Below are 16,103 nucleotides of genomic sequence, written 5' to 3'. Positions count from 1 at the left end.
CTCCGAGCTCGACACCAAGGTCCATATCTATCAGTCAAGGTCCATCGAAGCTCAGCCATCATCTTTCAATGTTGACGATCCTCAACATCGACAGATGTCCTTGGATACGCAGCCTCCATCTTTACCGACTCTTAACCGGCAATACTATGAAACTCAGCCTCTCGACACCAAACTCGATTGACAGTCCATCAACTCTATCAACGAATAGAAATCAAAATTAAAACCTACAAACCTACATTACATAGGCACGCTCATAGACTCCACACGAGCCCGCGCATTCCTCCCTGCAGAAAAGAGACAAAATCTCTTCACCTTACTTTGCGGCTTCACTCCACATGCCTTGATACTTGCCTTAACGGTGCAACGAGTTCTAGGCCGCATGGCCTCTATGATGTCAGTTGTACAACATGTGCGTCTCAAAATGAGATCTCTCCAGTCATGGTTTCTGGCCCTATTCAAGCCACTAATAGCCTCTTCCCCCACTCTCCTAAGAATAACTCCAGAATTGGCCTCTCAACTTCAATGGTGGCATTCCCATACCAACCTTTCTATTAGGTGACTGTTCCAACGACCTCACCCACGAATACAAGTCACTACCGACGCCAGTCGCACTGGATGGCAGGCTCATTGTAAATCCCTCACAGTCCACGTCAAATGGTCTCACAGAGAAAAACTGCTCCACATAAACAGGTTGAAGCTACTAGCCATCATAAAGGCCTGCAAGGCTTTCAGAAACCTTCTTGTAGGAAAAATGATATAGATCGCCACCGACAACACCACGGCGATGTACTACATCCTAAAACAAGGCGGCACCCTCTCCCCAGGTCTCCTCTACCTAGCGGTCGACCTCTGGGAGTGGTGTCTGCAACATCATATCTGTCTCACAGCCTTACACATCACTGCTCAAGGCAGTGACCTAGCAGACTCGCTCAGCTGTACAGATGCCCAAGCTCATGAGTGGGAATTAGATCAATCAGTATTCCGCCAACTATGCTGGAAATGGGGCACACCGACTTCGATCTCTTTGCCTCCTGAGCGAATCGAAAATGCCAACTGTTCTCCTATTCCCGAGCAGGAATAGGAAAACATTCCCAGGGAGACGCGTTTGTCAGCCATTGGCCCAGTACTCTTACCTACCTTTTTTCACCGTTCCCTCTCCTCCACAAAGTTGTTGTCCGTCTACAACAAGACAAAACCAGTGCCATCGTTATAGCCCCTTGGTGGCCGAGACAGACTTGGTTCCCAGTTCTCTGCAGTCTCTCATCAGACATCCACCATCTCCCCCGCCTGCCACACCTTCTCACAAAGAACAACCCCTAAGTCCTACACCTGGACTTACCTGTTCTGCACCTAGCAGCGTGGAGGATTCTCCCTCATTAATGAATGTTCTTCATCATGCCAAAAAAAAAATCCACAAGGAAAGCCTACCTGTACAAATGGAAGAAATTTCAATCCTTTACCAAATCTTCCTCCTCATCCTCCATCAATCCATCTCTTTCCACTGTTCTCCGCTTCCTCCTACATCTCAAATCCAAGGGCCTCTCCATCTCATCCTTGAGAGTCTACCTTTCGGCAATGATATCTTGCCAACCTTCAAATTCTCCAGCAGCAAACTTCTTCAAACATCCAACAATGAAACATTTTCTGAAAGGTCTCTCTCATATGTACCCTGATACTCGACCTCCCTCTCCACAATGGTCACTAATTTTTGTTTTGAAACAGCTTACCAAAGCTCCTTTTGAGCCATTAGCTACAACTGACTTAAGACTCATCACCTTTAAAACAGTTTTTCTTGTAGCCATCACCTAAGCTCAACGAGCTAGTGAATTGGCAATTTTATGCTATGACTAGCCTTATCTACAATTTTTTCCCGATAAGGTGAAGTTATTCATGGACATTTCCTGCCTCCCCAAAATTGTCTCTCAGTTTCATCTTTCCCAGCCAATTGTCCTTCCTTCATTTTTTTTCCATCACCACCTTCAAACCAAGAAAAAAACTCCATACGTTGGATGTCAGAATAGCTCTTGCTTTTTATCTCCAACATACCCAACCTTTTAGACAGTCATGTCGGCTCTTCATAAGCCATCAGCTACCTACAAAAGGCCATCAGGTGACTTCCCAATGTATCTCCAGATGGGTCGCCTCTACCATTCATTTGGCTTATCAACTTGCTCAACAACTACCCCCTAGAGTGGTTCACCCTCACTCCACCAGGGCAGTGGCAGCCTCTATAGCCTTTCTTCGCAGTGTATCTCTTCCGGATGTCTGCGCCTCTGCCACTTGGGTACAGCTGTCCACGTTTATCCGTCATCATAGACTCAACCTCTGGCAGAAGTCTAATGTGGCATTTGGACGTGCCGTTCTAGCCTCTACCTTGGCGTGACACCCTGCCTCTGGGTAAGACAGCTTATTAGTTACCCAGGGTGTGATTCACAGAGGCCACGAAGAAGAACGACAGGTTACCCACCTGTAATAGCAGTTCTTTGAGTGGACCTCTGTGATTCACACATCTCGCCCGTCCTCCCCTCTGTCATGCCATTGTTTGCTTACTATTAAGCGGCGGTTGACACAACTGAAAGCAGACGCTTGGCACCAAGGTACTTATACGGGTGGGTAGGGGCATATTCTAATGTGTTCATTGCTACCACAGAAGCTCTAGAATCTTCCGATGAGGCTCCACACAGGTGCAAATCACCCAGGGTGTGAGTCACAGAGGTCCACTCAAAGAACTACAATTACAGGTGGGTAACCTGTCATTCTCAATATTCAGCAAAACAGCAGAGAAATAAGTAATTATTTTGTAGAAAAAAACTTTGCTGACGTAGGAGCTGCAGTCATCAAACACTTCATTATCAGAAAGGAATGTTTATTCAAATAGCTAGATTTTCTGACATTGCTTATAAACCTTGTTTCAATGAAAGATACTTCTTTCCCCATTTTTAATCTGTTGGTCTTGGGTGTCCACTTGCAGCAGCATGGGTAGGGATTCTGGGGTGGTAGAATGGACTTAACTAGAGTTGGGCACAAATTAAGTTGTCCCCGTCCCAGGGAGTCGTCATCGCACCCACACAGATGTTGTGCAGATACAGCACCCACCTCCTCTGCATGCTCGTCCATTCCTTGGGTGACACATGCTGCCCTCCCCGCTCTTCCCCCCCCCCCCACGACTGGCCACTCACCTTTTGCAGCCTGCTCTTCTGTCTTCTGCCTTCTTCATCAGCCAACCACTCAGACAAGGAGTGTGGGATAGGGATTCTGTAGGAGCTTATTACTTGCTCTGCCTCACCTCATTGTCTAAGTGGCCAGCTGACAGAGAAGAGGGTGAAAGAGCCGGCTGCAAAAGGTGAGTGACCAGTCACATGGAGAGAGAAGCATGCATCACCTGAGGAATGGCGTACATGCAGGGGAGGTGGGTGCCGTGCCCACACAAAACCTCTTTGGGTGCAGCGACGACTCAGCTGGGACGGGAACGACTTAATTGATGCCCATCTCTAGACTTAACCACTTCAGCTAGAGGATAAAACATTTGAATGTTCTGCTGTGGTGAAGAGCATCCTGTAAGAAGAAGGAAAGAAATAGACCACAAGGGGTAGCCAGCTGAGCTGAAATCTTTCTTTCCAGAAGCTGTGTGTGTGTGGTTTTGTTTAACTCTCAGGGAATATTTTATTGAGCGAAAATGTTTTGAAATAGGATGCACCAGCTGAAGCCTGAAATAATAATTTAGTCCATTTTACTACAAAGTCAGCCACCCTTTTCCCAGCAACTTCTCTAGATGATTCTTAATCTGTGGAAATAACAGCACAATACAGTTTCTGTGCCACATTATTTTGATGCCATATGTTGCTGCTGTTTCTTCCTCAGCTTTGCACAATGCTCTGCCTCAGCAACCCTCAAGACCCAGTAATCGAGCTGCAGCACTCCCCCCTAAACCTTCTCGTCCTCCAGCGGTTTCGCCAGTGCTTAACCAGCAGCCCATGCTTCCACAGCCTCCGCTCCCCCAGCCTCCCCAGGTGCTTCTGGAGGATGAAGAACCTCCCGCTCCTCACCACAGCCTGCCGCTTAGTAGTAGCCAAATGCAGCTGTACATACAACAGCTGCAGAAAGCGCAGCCACAGACTTCTCTCCTCCCTTCAGTGAAGGTCCAGTCACAGCCTCAGCCGTCCTTGCAACCTCCCCCTCATCCTCCAGTGCAACAGTTGCAGCATCAGCCACAGCAGCGGCCAGTACATATGCAGGCCATGCAGTTCGCTTCCCATATCCCTCAGCCACCTCCACAGCAGCATCTACCCCCGCAACAGCAGCAGCAGCAGCAACAGCAGCAGCAGCAGCAGCAGCCGTCAAAACCCCAGCAAGTCATACAACATCACCCATCACCGCGACATCACAAGGCAGACCCCTACTCAGCGGGTGAGTAGTCCTAACCCAATATAAACCTTAGAAACGTACTGGATGGAATAGATCACTTTGCTCCCAACATCTTTGATGCTATATAAATACAGGGTTCAAGAAATCCATTTCTGGGACCATTTTGCCTTGTTTTGAAGACCCTTGAGCTCCCTATCTATGATAAATAAATATTTTGGGCCACTATAGAGGGCACAAGTGAGCGTTTTTAAGTAAGAAAAATGGAGGATGCGGGTTGCAAGATTGGATGCAGCCCCTCCAAGCTCCATGGATGGGCATGCACATCTCCCCACAGTCTGGAGATTGACTGTTTCCTACTCTGTGTCATTAGATGCAAATGGAATCGTTCACATCATCGGAGGTAATGTTAATACTGGGGAAGGTCCTTTGTTGTCTCCTAATTAGTCCCTGTGAAAGAAAAGAAAATTGGGAAGGGAGAGCCAGCCTAAAGGGGAAAAAATTGCAACTGGAATTGTTCCTGCTCATGTTTACCTATCTTTTTTCTTCTTCTGTTTTACATTGTTATACCAACGTTGTATGTGTTCACACAAGGAACATTTTATTTTGACAGAAAAAGGTTTTACTTGCCATCTGTCTATATACTATAAAGTTTGTCCATGTGCAGTGCTTCAGTTTCAAATTGTCCTTTGATCATCCCCTTACCTTTTAAAAAATATATGTTTGCCCCCATAATGAGTGAGCTTTTAGGGTTACCTTTTGGTGAGTGAAAAGGTAGTGAAGCAATACCTTGGCTTAGATTATCCTACCTATACAATGTAATTGGACTTGGTTGCTTCAATTTTTGTATGTAGTTAGGTGATGTACCTTGCTATATCCCTATTTAAAAATTCCGTGTTGATTTCTCAAGCATACAAAGGCTTTTGTGATAAGCTGTGGCATCATCTGATATAATTTTTAAAAGAATCTGTAATTAATCAAAGGCTTTGCTGCTGATAGCATGGTGGCACCCTGGAACAACCTCCATGCGTAAATCTTAGCTCCTGCCAGCCATATCTGGTTCATAGAACAGAGGATTTTAATACGTTATTACACAGCCATTCAGCCACACTCAGTGTGTTGCCCTGCCCTGCTGAAGAACAAGGCCACAAAAGTAGATGAGATTAGAAATTAGAAACGACTTGTTTTCAGTTCTCAAGGCCCAGGGTGAAATCTACAAATTCTGTGTGAAAATTGATCTCTAATTAAGACCAACAGAAGGAAATCTAAATCTACGACAGAAGTTCCAGGTACTCATTGCCCTATAACATTTTTAAATACTGTATACAAAATAGTGCAGTTTTGTATACCAAGTTATAAATAATGCATTTATGTTGTTAAGACAGTAAAGGGATTTTGTAAGAAAGTATCATGCATATTTCAGTTTTTCCACTGATTAGCTTTTTTCTGGAAAAAAAAATCAAAGGAGATATCCCTAGACCCATACGCTTAGCATATGTATCCCTAAATCCATATGCTTAGCAAATAGTGGTGTATATAAGGAAGAAACATCCTCTCAATTCTGAATTGCTGTTCCTCCCAAAGTACATTCTGCATTGTTTCATTGGCATAATTTCAGACAAGGGTGGGATGTTCACTTTCTTCATTATTTATCTGCACAAATCTTAATATTCCTAAAGAATATCAGAGTTTTTAAATGCTTGTAAATTAGTACAGGACTGTTAGGAGGCTAGTGACTTAATAAAGGCCTTCCCCAACTTCACCATATTCTGAATGCAATACCAAGCTGTAGACCTATTTGCCCAAAATCTTTGATTAATTACTCAGAATGAATTGTCATGGCTCATGGCTGACTCGTGCTGCAATTTTCCAGGTCACTTAAGAGAAGCGCCTTCGCCGCTTATGATGCATTCCCCACAGATGCCACAGTTCCAGGGGCTGCCACACCAGTCTCCACCTCAACCAAATGTCCAGCCAAAAAAACAGGTAAGGGCTCTTGGTAAACATAAAGGTTTGGTTCAAGAGTTCATAGCTTCCACGTGTAGCTTGAAACCCTCTTCCAGCATTCTCAACCCCCGAGAAAACGAGTATTTACTGGACTCCTACAGGAGGAAATGGACATGTGGATAAAGGGTGGGGCTACCCAGGGAAAACTATGTGGGAAAATGGTGATTGACGTGGTTTTGATGCCCCGCTTTGGCAGGAACTGAGAGCAGCATCTGTCGTTCAGTCACAGCCTATAATGAAAGAAGACAAGATGCAGTCCCCAGTCATCCGAAATGAGACCTTCAGCCCGGCGTTGCGGCAGGAGCCTCCCAAGCACCCAGAGAGTATCAAGCCGCCCCCACATATTCAGCAGCGTAAGTAACAGCTGGGTAGTGTTTGCCAGCTTTATGTTTTTGTGTATAGAGTTGTCTTCAAAAAAGGAAAATCGCCCATCTTAGTCCATGATCAGTTTTTTCATAGTGCTGAGCTAAAAAATACATTCTTCATGTGATGTTTGTTATTTCAGGAACAGAGATGAAGCCAGTGGATGGTGGACGACCTGTCATAAGACCTCCAGAACAAAATGCACCACCAGGCATCCAGGAGAAGGAGAGACAGAAGCAGGAACCAAAAACACCAGTCGCCCCTAAAAAGGTAGCATAACTGAATGCCTCTGGAAAAGTAGTTCCGTCCCTAGAAATATGCTTTATGGAGATCACAGCAGTATTACTCTGCAGTGTGTTAAGAGCGGATACCAAACCCCTTAGAGCTGCAGCAAAAGAACATTTCAGATTCTTGACAGAGAAGGAAGGCATTTGAAATGATTAAACTGAAATAGCACTCTCTTGGGCTGTCATTTCTCATTACTCGACTCCTGGGGAAGTTGTCATTTAATCACTTCTGTAGGTTTGCTGGCCTCTGTGCTCTTGGCACAGTTTGACTGGATGTACTACAGATGCAGTGAAGTTTTCAATAAATGGAGCTCTCTTGCTCAGCCAGAGTTTCCCTGCCTTGAAGGTTACTTCTGTTCTCATGTGATTATCACTGTTTATGGTTTTTGTTTGCCTTCAGTGAGTTGAATATAGCTTCTTTGGAACCAGATCACAATGTCTTTTTTTCCACATTATACAAATGCAACTGGATTGATCTCAAAACTATTGGATAGCATTGCCTAGATCCACCTGGTATTTTGAACCGTTTATTCTATTTTACCAGTAATGTGAAGAAGAAGAAAATGGGCAGGACAAGTAATAATCTCTTACAGGACAGACTCCCAAAGAAAGAAAGACAGAACACCATTGGAAGCCACTTTGGGCTCTTGAATGAGACCACTCAAACATATCATCCAGTGATCTACAGCCCACTCTGGACGATAGCATTTTCTATGGTTGGCTGGCCCATATTTGCATATAGACCACTCTCTTCTGTTAAACAACACAATAGGCTACACAACATGGGTAAAGGAGTCAAGAATAAGATGCCCCATCTACTCACATCTACTTCCAACAGCGTCACCCAGAACATCAGGGATTCATTTACTTGTTCACTTGCCTGTATGATCTATACCATCCTTTACCAGCAGTGCCCTTGTACATTTCACACGGGACACTTTACACAACAGATCTGACATCAGAGAAAGCAACACAAAGCTACTTTCAAAACACATTTAGCTTATGCTAATACAGATCTCAAAATAAATATAGTGCAAAAAATGAATTACAAAGGGAGATTTGAGAGGGAGACAGCTGAAATGGGCTACTTTTAAGACCAGGGATTTTTAGCACACTATATCAGTCAAGTAGTTTGCTGTACTCTCACTGATGTAGCTGTCACCATTTTCTTTTTACACATCACTGGGATTTAGGCCCAGATGTTTTCAGTACCACATGTCATCTTGCAAACAACTGGACACTCACCTATAATTAACTTGTAGTAAAGATGAGAACCTAGTTATCCTCCAGAATGGAAGAGTAATGCTTCCCCAGTGCTTTCTTCCATCTGAATTTGGTCTCAGCTGTCAGATTAACATAGTCCCCAGCTGCAGCACCCCAGAGGTGGCTCAATAAGCTCTGCTGTTCTTAATGTACTGAAAGCCACTTGAGGCACTGTAGAAGGTCTTCTTAGACATGGCTTGGGGTAGGATTCAATATCAGTGCTGCTTCTTCGTGGTCTCTATGAATGTACACTAATGGGTTTAATCTGCGCCTGCGCAGAGGTCTCCAGAATATTCTAGAGCTCAAATACGTGTTTGCCGGGACCCGCCCCCTTAACACACATGGTCCGCTCTTGAAAACACCCAGCGAGGGTGCCAGGCAGATCTCTGGCGGCAAGCTATTCCAAAGTTGAGGGGCCACTGCCGAGAAGGCCCGGTTTCTTGTTCTTTCTTTCCGGGCCTCTCTCGGCATCAGGCCCCTTGGCTGTCTTTCCTGGCTATAACAAGTGACTTGAGTAGATCTAGGTAGGATAAGGTGTTCTGCCAGGTATTGAGGTCCTAAACCGTTTAGGGATTTGTATGTCATCATTAACACTTTGAAATCAATGCAGAAGCAAATGGGCAGCCAATGCAGAGCAGCTAGAATGAGAGAGAGATGCTGGAATTTTCTTGTTCCACTAAGTAATGTGGCTACCGCATTCTGCATTCTGGGTGTGTTCATTTTTCATTAAGGAAGCGGCTTTAGTGCTTGCTACCTTCTCAGTGGCCTACGGTTTTAAGAGGGGCCAGTGCCACTCCAGAATTCTGGAGATGCTCCCTTCTCCCTGGACCAATAGCCAACCCTTTTGGAACCTATAGAATATCAAAAGCTTCTTCCTTTTGTGCTTTCCGTATGAGAGGTTCAGTGCTGATTCTGTGCTCTTTTCTTCCTCAGGATCTGAAATTAAAGAATATGGGCTCTTGGGCAAGCTTAGTGCAAAAGCACCCGACCACACCATCCTCAACAGTGAAATCCAGCAGCGACAGCTTTGAACACTTTAAGAGGGCAGCCCGGGAAAAGGAAGAGCGCGAGAAAGCCTTGAAAGCTCAGGCAGAACAAGCAGAGAAGGAAAAGGAACGGCAGAGGCGGGAGCAGGAACGGATGAGGTATTGTGGGTGAAGTGCTGGCTCATCTTTTTTCAGCACGTTGTTCTGGATCTTCCTGGCAAGGGTGGGTTGTGGGAAATACCCTGTTTCCCCTAAAACAAGCCCTAACCTGAAAATGAGCCCTAGTATGATTTTTCAGGGTGCTGCTAATATAAGCCCTACTCCAAAAAATAAGCCCCAGTTAAGTGAAACTCTGCCCTCCACCACTGTGCAGCAACCAGAAGATGATGACATGACTGCATTTGAATAAATGTAGATGGTTGTACATGACAAAAATAAAACATCCCCTGAAAACAAGCCCTACTGCGTTTTTTGGAGCAAAAATTAATATAAGACCCTGTCTTATTTTCAAGGAAACAGGGTAGCGACCAGAAAATAAGGCATTGGTTGTTCACTGTACAAGAGCTCCCCAGCCTTTCTGGTTATTGAGAATATTGCTGAGGAACACAAATGGGTCATGGCCCCTAAGGGTGTGTGTGTCACAAACTGTTTTCTGGAGGGTCACCAGGCTTAAAGAAACCAGAGGGTTTATGTCCATATGCCTATGATGAAGCTAATGGGTTACTGGTTGCTTTGCTTTCTCAGCAAATGTTAAAGGCACTGGTTTGAGTTCCTAGAGTGGAAGGGAGCTGGGTAGGAGGGAGGAGGGTGCAGTCAAAAATGTCCCTTCCTGACTTTTTTTTCCTTCTGGAGAAAAGTGGGGGTCTTCATTGTGGTCTCCATGAGTGCACACTAAGGGTTGCCTCTCCCTTCTGGCGTCTGGGGCTTCCCTCCCCAGGTGTGCCTGGGGGTCCTGTTATTCTGTCTCAGCTGAGGTGGAGGGCAGGCTAGGAGACGCTGGGAGGCAGAGAGGAGGCAGCAGGAGAACCCAAATTGCCAGTCAAGTGGAGGGGAGAGGAAAACACAGAGAGAGAGAGAGAGTCAGGCAGTAGATATGGTGGTGCTACGTGCTGTTAAATTGCTGCGACTTTGGTGGGCCCTGTGAATTAATGCCCCCCCCCAAAGCCTTACTCCTATAGTCAAAAATCCTGCGGCAGTCTTGTTTCTCTATTGAGTCAATGCATTTCAAGTTCTGTTTTCCTCTTTTCCTAGCATTATTGTCTTTTCAAAGGAAGTATGTTTACTCCAATAAAAATACCTTTTTATGCAAATAAGGCATGGGTGTTGCAAGTTATATGGTTATTATAAAAGGTGGCCACAGCTTGAAAAAAGTTGGGAAACATTACTGTAGAAATGCTGTGTCCTAGGATAGCTCCAGAGGTGGGGAACCTCTGGCCGTCTCTTAGTTGCTAGAGTACAACTTTTTTCATCCCTGACCATTGGCCAGGTTTGCTAGAGCCATGGGAACTCCAACATCACCTCGAGGGTTACAAGGCCCCACACTGTGTTACCCTCCTCGCCTGGAAATATGGAGCAGACACATGCCAGCTGCAGAACAGTGGTAGAATTAGAAAAACAGCTTTAAATAAGAAATGAGTGGAGTCAAGTTTACTTTCAACACATCCCGACATGGAATAGTGCTTTTATTGCTGAACCTCTTTTGGCCAACACTTGGGAATCTTTTTCACTTGCAGCAACTTTCAAGAATGAATGTGAACCCAGTCACAACCACAGATGCTATAATTTAGCGTAAGAGTGGTAGAGTTTGCAATGGTAGGAGTATGTCTCACATACTCACACCTAGATCTAAAAGGACTCTACCAGTTAGTATATACACCTTTGTTTTTAAAAAATAATAATTGATAAAGCCTCCTTGTGCCTTCTGTTGGCCATGGGCATCCATTTCACAATTTGGGGCTTTTCATCTGTCCTAAATGCCTTCTGGTTTTGGAAAAAGACATGCACCCACACCCTACACCACTCAGGGGCGCAGAACATAGAGAAAGACCCCAACCTTCCTCCTGGAGAACATGAGGGGATATTTATTAACCTTTTTTAATTTAAAAAAACCAACATAAAGGTGTAGGGTGCTGAGTGGTTCACTTGGGCCTTTGGTGGGAGGGCCAGATATTATGCCTCACTCACCCTTGATCTAAAAGCAGGGACCGGCCAAAGCACCACCTGATTTGTTAGGCAGGTGATAGTGAGCCAAGAAATGCTTAACAAGACAGCTTGCATAACCAAGGTTGTTCCTCAGCTTCAGCAGAAATCCACACACACACACCCCGCTCCATCGTTTTGTATTTGTACGCTTCACAAGATGTTCTTGGGATATGAACAAATTCCTTAGTGTTATTAGCGCTTTCCATGATGCCACAGGATTCATTCCTGGAGATGTCTATGATTTTAATGGTGGTTTCTGGTCCTGGGCAGGAGCCGCGAAGAGGAGGATGCACTGGAGCAAGCTCGCCGAGTTCACGAAGAAGTCCGGCGGCGCCAGGAGCAGCAGCCGCAGCATCATCCGCAGCCCCAGCCACCACCCCAGCAGCAGCCCCAGCCACCCCCGCCACCCCCGCCCCAGCAGCCGGTGTCGGCTGCCACCTCAGCTCCTCAAGCACAGAGCTCTCAGCCGCAGACTTCGCAGTCCATGCTGGACCAACAGAGGGAGATGCTCAGAAAAAGAGAGCAGGAACGAAGGCGCAGGGAGGCAGTAAGTGAAGGGGAGAAAGGCAATGGGGGTGGGCGGTGTCGGCTGAGGGGGGTGGTTTGTTAGCGACCTAAGTGACGAGAGGCTCACATTACTAGTGTATAGCGTTGAATTTGCTCCACTTTATGCCAGAGGCTCTCAGGCTATTTCGGAGCAAGCCAGAGTCTCTTGGACATTCTCCTGAGGGTGAGTCCCACTGAACTAATTCTACTGTGAAGTAAATTGATTTTTTAAAAAGTATTTAGTATTTTCCTAAGTATAAAATGAGCAGATAGATTTAAAAATATATATAGTGGAAAAACAGAGTTGTTAGATTTTAGTTCTTTTAGCCAAGAAAGAAAAACAGCTGTGATGCTGGGCATATAATACTGAGGGGTCCATTCTAGAAGTCGTGATTTATGTGAAGATAAATCACATAGTTCTTTTGCAGTGCTACATTACCCCCCTCCTTTCACTTCCTTCTCTTTCCTTTCCACACACATGCACACACTCCTCTCCTCCTAATCGTTACTCATCTGCCATTTTACCCTCTTTTCTAAGGTGGTGGTGTAATCTATGATGTATCACTTCCTCTCTGCTCAAGCCTTGCAGTTTACATTACTAGGTATAATTTTCTTGTCCTGTCACAAGCCTGCTCTGTGCTATTCACAAGGTTTTGTGGTACTGAGAATTCAGCCTTTCCCTTTCTAGCAGAAGGATGGCTGAAGAGGACAGCAGTTGTCATTGCCAGGCTGGAGACCCTAACCCTTTTCTGTCTGCTTGTTATATCACAAATGACAGCTGTTTTTGTTTTTCTTTCTTTTTTCCAGATGGCAGCTACCATTGACATGAATTTCCAGAGTGATTTGTTGGCAATATTTGAAGAGAATCTTTTCTAATAGCGCCTGGTTTTCTTCGCCTGACTCCTTAATTTCCCAGCAGATCTTGACTCTCCATAGTGTTGTTGGCGGCTGGGAGGAGAGCATTCCTGCAGCCTTCCTGCATGTGTGACAGTTGAGGCCTCAGATGGATCAGCAGAGTCTGCCTTACGATTTGACTTTTCCGCCCCAACCCCCAACCCTGCCTCACTGAAGCAAGAGAGACCAAGACATGCCAACTCTGTTCTAAGTTTGAGTTGGTGGATGTGCGGTTGCTGGGAAGGGTGCCCCTGATCACTTGATATTCTCTATGCCAAACTTAACTTGCAGTATATCCAGGACTTTATGCTGTCCCTCCTCCCCCTTTTCTATTCAAAAAGAGTTCTGGGTTACAGGATGTCTTTGACTCTCCAGTGCTGCGTGCTGGTAGCATGAGACGCTCTGCATTGAGAGGGTGTGTACAGGAAGACCCTGCCTGGGCTTCAGCAGGGAAGACACACAAGCTGTTTTGGGTCCTTTCATCACTGGCTTTGCCTTTAACTAAACTTCCCACAAGCCTATAGCTGGGAGCCATTCTCTGTAAGTGTTCGCTTGTGAAAAAGGGAATAATTTAGTGGAGGTGTCAAGTGTAACTGGCCATTCGAGTGAGGTTTTTGTTTTTGCATTGTGTGGAGGTCCAGGAATCTGAGCTAGACTACCAACCAAAGTCAGTTTCTTTCAATCTGTTTATTTTTCTCCAGACAAATTGGCACTGCTCAACTCCTGAGTGGGTATTCTTGTCTCTTCATTACAGAGTGCAGTGGAGTGGGGAAAACATTAGCACCAGGGGAAGCTCCCACCCTGTCAATAGTGTTTGACTGTGGCTGTATTGTATAGTGAATATAGTTGGCATATATTTGTTTGAGTTTTACTGGTGAGTTCACCAAAATCTGTAAAGACACTGCTTATATTTTGCTCAGTTCCAGACTTTTAGTCTATATTTTTAACTGTAATACCAAAAAAGCTACATTTTGGGTTTTTAAACGTCATGGAGTCTGTTAAAATTAGTTTTTATACAGCAAGGGAGCAGCTCCAGGGAGAGAGATGGGGAATGCATTTCGATTGGCAGGAAGGAAGACCTGCTCCTGTTGTCTTCAGTTGAATCCTCTTTCACACTAGCAGTGATCATTCTCCCAGAACCTTTAGTATGTTCTTTTCATTTTACTCTTTGAATTGTTCCAAGTTTATGTGCCATAAATACCCACTATACAGTACAATACTGGTGTGTCAGTATTGGCCAATCTCTGGAGTAATTAATTCGTTTCCTTTAATACAGTGAATATGCATTTGGTCTGTACTGATCATGGAATAAACTCATCTCTTTTTTTTTAAAGTTGGTGTCGTACTGACATTTCTTTTCAGTCCTGCTTGTGGTGAAATGACATAAGGCAGTAAGGACAGCTTGTCCCTCCCATTTGTTTTGCTCTGTCAGGAAGGAGGTTCTCCAGCCATAGCTAGCAGAGTTTCCATCTTGTCACCAAGGTAGGGGAAACTTACCCCAAGAGCAGTGGCACTAAAAGATCAGAGCTCCATACAAACAGTAGGAAAACAAAGTAACAAGCAAGCAGTGCCTTTTCTGCATAGACTTGGCTGGTTAATACTGTAGCACTAAACCAAAAGTAGGGGAAGAGCAGCACAGAGCTTGGTCTCAATGCCTCTTGTTCCTGCTACGGGCAGATCTCGGAGAGAGCAGGATATAGTTTCTGGCAGTGAAAATTGCTGCACTTTTTGTTTGAATGAGAGAGAGAAGGTATGTCTTAAATCTTACGGGCCATGATCTTTCAAACCTTGGACAAGGCCTGTATTGTCTGCAGAACGTTTTTCTTTTAAGCTTGGCTTGACTGCCTGAGATGTGCAAGATCAAGGGCATTTGGATTGGCTGCACCTGTAACCAGGAGGATTTGCTGAAGAAACAGGCAGTACGTCACCTTTCTGTTCTCTTTGTCCCAACAAGTATTCTGACAAGAGCTCCTAGCCGTGGGATTTGACAGTTGAGTGCTTACTAGCTGCCTTTGTGTTGCTGTTTCTTTATCTTGACAAAAATGTGACATAAATTAGTCTTTGTCTGGACCTGTGGACTATCAAGGAAGCACTGTGACTCAGTGTGTTTATTCCTGACAAGCTGTCTGTGGCTAGCTGCTGCTGTGAAGGAGGCCATCCTGCTGTTTGAACATTTCAGTCAACCTTACTTCTAAACTTCCAGTTAAGCCTTCTCTATTTCACTCCCCAGCAGAAGTTTCAAAAGATTGTTCATGGCCTGCTCTCATCTCTTCTCTTTGCTTATATGAGGTTATAATTCAGGAGCCAGTAAAAGACACTGTCTGTCCAACTAGAGTATAGCTGGCTTAATTTGGAGATAAACTCTGCCTTGTGTTTCATCATCTGAAGAGGGTAGGGCCCCAAATGATGTAAATATAGTGACTTACTGGTGCTGGGCTACCTTCAAGTCTCCAGATTTGGGGGGAAAATGTCTTACTCTTCCTCGTGTGATGACGATGTATTTATTGGAAGGAGTGAGACTGGGATACCTAATGAAAGTCCAGTTGCCTCTGACTAGCATTGCCATGGCTTCTTTCAGTCCTCTTCAGTATCACTCTCAGGTCTTTTTGCACCAGGTGTATAATGTGCCCCATTGCACAGCAGCATAGGCTGCTGCTCCATACAGTGTGTGGTAGACCCATGTGTTGCCCATTTCCAGTCCTGACTTGACCCTTCTGTGTGCAGTTAAATCTGTGCCCTTAAGCAGTCAGAGGCGCATGGGCACATACTACCTTTGTAGCTCAGTAAAGTAGCCATTTACTGAAAGGGGCAGATTGGATTTAGGGGCTAATGTTCCTTCAGCATTCTTGTCATGAGCAACTGGTCTTTATGCTGAACTATCTACCTAAAGGTGCCTTTTAACTCTACATCCTTAGAGTAACTCTGCTTTTCTATGTAGAGTACCAGATTGTTGGGTACTTTAAGGGAATTACAGAGATGGCAGAAGGAGGAGTACTCCCAAGATGGCTTCTGTGAAGGCTGTCTGAGAATCATCTTGCGGGTAGGATAGAGTGAGTCAGTCTTGGCTAAGCCTTCTGCTACACTACAGAGAGTTTTTAAAACAAGTAAAGTCTTGGGCACACTCTCCTTTTCTTCCTGGTCGCTACCAATCTTGGGAAAGATAGCAGATAGTTCTGTTTTGTTTCAACACCTT

General features: G+C 45.0%; 1 protein-coding gene across 4 annotated transcripts in view; it reads left to right on the top strand.

The window, feature by feature from the left end:
• Positions 1–14,243, top strand: part of BRD4 (bromodomain containing 4) — a 125,572-nt gene extending 111,329 nt beyond the window's left edge. For all 4 annotated transcript variants that reach the window (XM_020796303.3, XM_072990363.2, XM_072990364.2 and 1 more), the window contains exons 15-21: positions 3,862–4,407; positions 6,236–6,348; positions 6,566–6,722; positions 6,875–7,002; positions 9,216–9,427; positions 11,741–12,017; positions 12,824–14,243. In XM_020796303.3, coding sequence (XP_020651962.3) covers positions 3,862–4,407; positions 6,236–6,348; positions 6,566–6,722; positions 6,875–7,002; positions 9,216–9,427; positions 11,741–12,017; positions 12,824–12,892 — 1,502 coding nt within the window. In that variant the 3' untranslated portion in view covers positions 12,893–14,243. The remainder of the gene's footprint in view (positions 1–3,861; positions 4,408–6,235; positions 6,349–6,565; positions 6,723–6,874; positions 7,003–9,215; positions 9,428–11,740; positions 12,018–12,823) is intronic.
• Positions 14,244–16,103: the final 1,860 nt, after the last annotated feature.

This window comes from Pogona vitticeps, chromosome 2 (genome assembly GCF_051106095.1).
Source record: "Pogona vitticeps strain Pit_001003342236 chromosome 2, PviZW2.1, whole genome shotgun sequence".
NCBI lineage: Eukaryota > Metazoa > Chordata > Lepidosauria > Squamata > Agamidae > Pogona > Pogona vitticeps.
This window is presented reverse-complemented; position numbering and strand designations above follow the sequence as displayed.